General features: G+C 35.2%; 1 protein-coding gene across 1 annotated transcript; it reads right to left on the bottom strand.

The window, feature by feature from the left end:
• Positions 1–405: 405 nt before the first annotated feature.
• LOC104117369 (receptor-like protein 9DC3) lies at positions 406–4,151 on the bottom strand. Its single transcript, XM_009628414.4, has 2 exons — positions 889–4,151; positions 406–595 (listed from the first exon to the last, which is right to left on the bottom strand). Exon 1 carries the CDS (start codon positions 4,040–4,042, stop codon positions 899–901), a length of 3,144 nt encoding a protein of 1,047 aa, XP_009626709.1. The 5' UTR covers positions 4,043–4,151; the 3' UTR covers positions 406–595; positions 889–898.
• Positions 4,152–7,104: the final 2,953 nt, after the last annotated feature.

The following is a 7,104-nucleotide window of genomic DNA, read 5'->3' as shown; positions in this document are numbered from 1 at the left end:
TTTTAGTTAAATGGGTTATATGTATTATGGGTCAATGGGTCGGGTCGGGTAGCTTTATTTAAACATGGATTTTAATTTTGTTTATTGTTTAATACACGTGCCACGTGAAAATTTAAAGTGTAAATTTGACCATGACTGGTCTGTTAAATCTCATGGGCAGATTTGAGCCCAAAAAAAAGGTTGAGGGTATTTCTGCTCCCAAAGGTTAACTAAAGATACTTTTAAGTCATTTTCAATATGTTAGGGGCATTTATGGCCCTATTCCGTAAATAGTATACACAGGTGATTTAGCTGTTTGGAAAACTTCCGTTTCTGAACTACTAAAAGACTGCCAAATTTTAGGCGCGAGAAGATACTTAAACTTGAGAGTTAAAAATAGAATTGGTTAAAAGGGAAGCAAGCACGAAACACACCAACGTAGAATTTAGTCAAACGGGATAACAAGTTGCTTATACAATAGGAGTACTACTTAAGAAACACTAACAGTGATCTGCATTCTCTTACTTTTTGCACATATTGCAGAAATATACTAATACCACTATTTTCCAAAGCCACTAATGGCCTCTCTTGCTTCTTGATACTTTCTGGTTGCCATCTGCAGAGCAATAATAAACAATGAATTACATTACGGTCTTCGGATATTGTGTACACTTCCTGTGATTCTTGACTGAAAAAATAACACAATTTTAACTTTTTGAATATCTACGGAATTCTAGTGCTCTGCAATTAAGGCAAGTGCAAATTACCCTCTTTACCTCCTAATCGCTTTTTCTTTTTTCTCATGAAATTGAATTCCTACTACTAGAATAAGAACATCATTTGTATACTTGATTATGCAAACAAGAACAAGAATGAATTAGGAACAGTAACCTGACTATAAAATATTACCTCATAGATTTTAGTGTCTTCTTCTGTGAAAGTTCCTACGTCTTTGACCTCTCCTCTTTGTTCTGTATGTCAGTTCATGAGTGATAGTTGCAAAAAAGTCTACGAACCATCTTGGCCTTTCAAAACAGTATATGAGATACAGGACGGTAAATCCAAATATCAAGCCACAACCATACCCAATTAAGACAGATTTCCAAGTCATTTCACTAAGAAAACTCGGCTCATCTTCTTCTTGTTCAACCAATAATCCTGGTACTGATGCACTCTTACGATGCCCACATTCAGTTGACAATGGAAACCCACACAAATCACTGTTTCCAAAATATGAATCATTTGGAAATGTATTGAACTGATTACTATGAGGAATAGGTCCAACAAGATGGTTGTGCGACAGATTTAAAACCGCAAGAAATGTTAGACTTGTCAATTCCTCTGGAATTTTTCCAGTAAGCTGGTTAAATGAAAGGTCCAAAGCTTCAAGTGTGCTCATCTTCTTCATTTCAACAGGAATATGTCCAGTGAGGTTGTTGTGAGATAAATTCAGCAGCAGAAGTGAATTCAAGTTCCCAATGGACTTTGGGATTTCTCCCTCGAACTTGTTCATTGATAAATCAACTGTTGTGAATATCTTCAAGATCTTTCTGAATTTAGTCTCTTGATTTTTCATCACTAAATCCACTGATTCCTCATATGTTGCATCACTAGCACCAGCACTAGGAGGACTCCGATACTCAAGAATTTCCGCATGCTTTGCGCGATTAACATAACCAATATCTTCCTCAAAATATTCCAATTTTGATTTGTGTGTATCCATGTTTACCATAGCTTTGAAACCTTTTAGAAGCCGGGTAGGTAAAGGGCCAGTAAGAGAATTTCCAGAGAGGTCAAAGATCCTCAGATTTGGAAATGGCGATTTTGTTTGGATAGCAACGATTGATCCATAAAATCTATTAGATTTCAATATGAGAACCTCTAACTCTTGCAAGGTTTCCAGCCAAGTGGGAAATGGATCGTGGATTTTGTTGTATCCCAAATCAAGGACTTTTAAGGATGCACAGTTGACTAGCGATCTTGGAATTGGACCTTCCAACTGATTTTTGCTCAAACTAATATGAACTAGCCCACAAAAGTTCGAGAATTTGTTTGGAATGGGACCATAAAAGTTGTTTGCTCGTAAGTCTAGGACCGTCAGATAGAAAGAAGTCAACAAACAATTGGGGATTTCAGCACTCAGATTGTTATAAGACAAATCCAGAAATGAAAGGTAAGTTGATGTGCAAAGGGAGGACGGCAGAGGTCCAGTGAGTGAGTTTGACTGAAGATCAACAACTGTCATTGTCTGCCAAGGTAGATGGTCTAAGCTTGTAAGGTAGTTGTGAGAGAGGTTAAGGAATCTCATTGAACTCAGACCATCAAACCATTTCGGGAAGTGGCCGTGAATTTCGTTCTCCGAGAGATCCAAGTACTTTAAGCTCGTCGAGTTCAAGAAGAAATTTGGAAAATCTTTCACACGACAAGAGCCTAAACTTACATACGAAAGTGCAAGAATGGTGATGTTGTCCTTACTGCTACTCCATGATAAACCACTATGAGAAAGATCAAGACGGATGAGGTCTGTCACGCTGAAAAACATTTCTGCTCCTACCTCACCACTCAAATTATTTGATGAAAGATCAAGATATCGGAGGTTTGTCATGCTTGAAAACATTTCTGCTCCAACCTCCCCGACCAACTTATTTTGTCCAAGATTAAGATCGCTTAGGTTCACAAGATTTCTAAGCGATTGAGGAATGGAACCACAGAGTTGATTTTGAGACAAATCAAGCCATTCTATAGAGTTGGGCTTAAACTCAGGAAGTGGTCCACTGAGATGATTGCTCTCCAGATGTAACTCAGTCAATGAAGGAAGACTAAGCATCCAAGACGGGATTGAGCCGTTGAGTGAGTTATTAGACAAAACTAGTCGATATAGATTTTGAAGCCCGTTAGCAGTTAAAGGAAGTGGACCACTGAGTGAATTGTCACTCAATCTCAAATCTTCAAGCTTTGTCAAGTTGACAAGGGAAGATGGGAACAGGCCAGAGAAGGCGTTGCCATCCAGTGCTAAGAATGTAAGCTTTTGCAAGTTGGAAAAAGCATCAGGAATTTTGCTCTCCAAATGGTTGTATGAAAGATCCAGTTCAGTAATTTGTGAAAGGTTCCTGATGGATTCGGGAATAGGTCCGATGAGGTTGCACCAATGAAGCTTCATAAGTTTTAAGGCTTTGAGACTTCCAAGTGTACCAGGTAGTCCTCCAGAAATATTATTGCGAGAGAGATCTAGCTCAGTTAGTGTATGGCTACTGCTCCAGTTAAACTTGGGGAAAGAAACAGTGAGATCAAAATTTCCTGACAATCTGAGAGTTTCCAAATTGGGTAGAAGGAAAATGCTTTTTGGCAAGTTGCCATGCAAGCCAGTTTTTCCAAGATCTAGATATCTCAAAGAAGAAGAGGATGATACATTCATGGGAATCTTGGATGAGATGTTTACAAAAGAAAGAGAAAGTACCTCTAATTTGGTTAAGTTTCGAAAGAGCATGTTGAATCCTTCCTGGCTAAACTGGAGAGAGAAGAGATAAGAAAGATCAAGCGAAACCAAATTGGACAGGTGTGAGATTTCTAATGGAATCCCTCCTTCGAACATACAATAAGAAAGGTTGAGATGCATCAAACTGACCAACTGACCTATGCCCCGTGGAATATGAGATAACGAAAAGTTGTTAAGGGAAAGATCGAGCGTTTGAAGATGACGAAGCTGGAAAAGGCTACTATTGGGATGGATAGTTCCTTCAAGTTTGCCACAACTCAAGTCCAAACCAATCACATGACCAGTGAATCTATCACAGGTAACTCCATCCCACCTACAACAATCCATACTACTCCTATTCCAAGACGTCGTCTTAGGATAAGAATATGGGCAAAAGAAGTCATAATAATTTAAAAGTGGATAGTCCGCCACGGCAAGTGAATGCTTAAACTGTAGAAGTGCAATGGAATCATGTGAAGAGCAAAGTGAATGCCCAAAGGAAAAAGAAACCACTTGAACTGCCAGGGCAACATAGAGAAGAAACAAAGAAATGAGTGTCAATATTCTCTCCATCTCTCTCTTTCTCATCTTTGTCTAATAGCAAATGCAACTTGTTAAAAGACATACTATCATTTATATAGAGTTTCAAACCAACTATAAGAATACGGCAAACCGCCACAAGTCCATACTAAACAATTGTCCCAAAAGAGACCCCAGCGGTAAGTTGCCTCGTTGGTTAAATGATATTTCAGTTCTTGTAAATGCTGAATATAATTAGTAATTAAATAACACCAAATATCTTGAGACGTCTCAATAAAGAATAGACCCTTGTTGTCCGGCCCTTTCCCGGACCCCGCACATAGCGGGAGCTTAATGTATCGGGCTGCCCTTTTTATCTCAATAAAGAATATCATACAAAAAGGGACAAATCAGCTAAATTAAAGGTTTCATTTAAGTTAAACTCCTCTCTTAGTTTACTATATAGCCACAAGTCTTGTTCACCGATCAGCTAATTAAAGGCTTCACCCAAGTTATCATAAAAAAGACACCATTGATTAAATCTTGTAGACCTGGCCTCAAACGTATGCCTTGATAGATCAGGAATTTTCAGTAGTAAACTGCTATTCCTTTTAGTAATATCTTTTCAATTGACTTATATCAACATATATAGACTTGAACCTATTTTACTTGTTTTGCCCCATTGGTTTATTAAAAGGAAAGTAGTCATGATTAAAAGACTGTGATGCAAAATGGAGTTCGATCATATATGTAGGTGTGAAGCATTATAGAGAAAACTGCTCACTTAATTTCTGCTTCAAAATAACTTTCTTATTTACAAATAGTCAGAAAGCTTATAGTATCTTTAGTGTGGGATTATATGCCGTAACTCTGTTTTTTTTCACTTTTCAATTTTTATGAGAATCTTGAAATCATTGTCTTTTTTTTAAAAAAAAAACATTAAGTTTGTACAGACAAAACTAACTGATTAAGAAGCAACATGTTTTTCTTTTGAAAATTGTTCTCTCTCTTTATATATATATATATATATATATATATATATATATATATATATATATATTTTTTTTATTTTTTTGATAACGCAGAATAGAAATATTTGACTATTCAAAGTTGATAATATAGATTAGGCTGACAAGTGGGCCGGTCCCAGGCCTAAACGGGCCAAGTGGGCCGGTCCAAACAGTCCCGGGCCGGTCCCAAATTAAACAGGCCAAACGGGCCCGGGCCTAAACGGGCTTTTTGTAGGGATCGGAACCGGGACCGTTTGGTCCCGGGCTAAACGGTCCCGGCCCGTGGGCTAAGTGGGCCCAACATATTTTTTATATATTTTAAAAAAATTAAATAGATATTAGAGACAAAAGGATGTTAAAAAAATATCTAAGACAATGCTTTGTAAATTTTATTATAGAATTGTGACCTAAATTTTAATATTTAATATTTAATATCGAATATATATAGTATATAAGATTTATATATAGTATATCGATATAAGATGTATATATAGTATATATGTATATATAGTATATATATATATATATATATATATATATATATATATATTATACATTTAATATATATACTATACTATACTATACTATATATATATATATATATATATAGTATAGTATAGTATAGTATATATATTAAATGTATAATATATATATATATATATATATATATATATATATATATATAATAAGATATATTCGATAAGTTATATATACATCTTATATACTATATATAAGATAGATATGAAATATTCGACATAGATATGTTTCTGAAATATGGATTTAGGAGAAATTAGTATGAAAAATACTAGGTTGGAAGAGGTAGATATACCTCAAAACCTTGATTTGTTAAACAAATGGACTATTCCTAAAGTCCCGATTAGAACAATCTATGATTATGGATGGTTTGATAAACTCTCTTCTAAACAACTTGTTAAAACAACTGAGCAATCTTTAGCTTTAAATTCGTCTGAACAGACTATTCGTTTGTTAAATAAGCATGATGTAGATGTTTATAGAAACCAACATAATTATCTACATATTGGTATGGTTCAAATTGCTTTTAAGCCATTAACCCTTAAAGGGTTACCAGAGACGTTTTTGGCTGCTCTCAGAGACGCCAGAAATCTGAATTTTAGACAGTCTCTGATGGGTTCTATTGAATCTACTGTTGCCTACGACCCAGTATATTTTAATACTCAACCCAATCTGCAATTATCTCTATCTGATGTTAATATACTTAATGCTTTGACATTAAATGTGAAAACGCATGGTTATAATTATGCACCTGGTTCTGAACTTATATGTTTATCATATAGGATTTACTTTAAATTGCTATCTACGTTAAACCCTAGATGTAAATTATATGATACATCTGATCAGACTATATTAGTGAAAACGAATTTTGCAAAGTCTAAGGTCACCACGAGGAGACCTATTAAGTGGGAAGAAATTAATTTTCCAATTACATGGACTTTGGATTCGGTTATATCCCCCAATCCGATAACTAATGCTGTCAGTAATACTGAGTATTCTCATATTACTCAAAATTCGGATGGAAGGATTTGCATTCAGTTTGATGATAATAGTTCCACTTATAGTAGACAGTCATTTTCCAATAATAGACTATTGCCTGCTATTAGTTCTAATTATAATAGACATTCCTTTACCAATCGTAGACTGTTGCCTGATATTCAACATATTTCTCCTGTTGAACCAGTCTATGGACCAGCTAGAAATCGTACTGCATCTTTACACACAATTTCTACTAAAGTAGGTGATAAGCCAGTTGAAAGGGTGAAGATTAACCCCAAGACAAATATTGTTCAGGATAATGATAATATTTCTGATAAGTATATTCCTTCTGCGTCCGAGATGGATTTTGACCCAAATGATGTTTAAATGATTCCACACCAAATTGATTTTAGTCCAGGGTCACAAGCTAGAGGTTATATTCAAAAGGAATTTTTCAGTGATAAATGAAACCGGTTTAAAACTTGGTTTTTTGATACTTATAGTAAAGAGGATTTAAACAATATTTCTCAAGAATTTTATGAAACTTGTGCTTTAAATAATCAAATTATGTATTTTGTTCCTTGGTTTATAACCACATATTTATCACTT

The sequence above is a fragment of the Nicotiana tomentosiformis genome, chromosome 1 (assembly GCF_000390325.3).
Source record: "Nicotiana tomentosiformis chromosome 1, ASM39032v3, whole genome shotgun sequence".
Classification (NCBI taxonomy): Eukaryota; Viridiplantae; Streptophyta; class Magnoliopsida; order Solanales; family Solanaceae; genus Nicotiana; species Nicotiana tomentosiformis.
Note: the sequence above shows the minus strand (reverse complement) of the source record. Positions and strands in the feature narration are given on the sequence as shown.

Bases quoted from the DNA above. Each gene is read 5' to 3' on its own strand.
- LOC104117369 (XM_009628414.4), bottom strand. From the start codon at position 4,042: ATGAGAAAGAGAGAGATGGAGAGAATATTGACACTCATTTCTTTGTTT.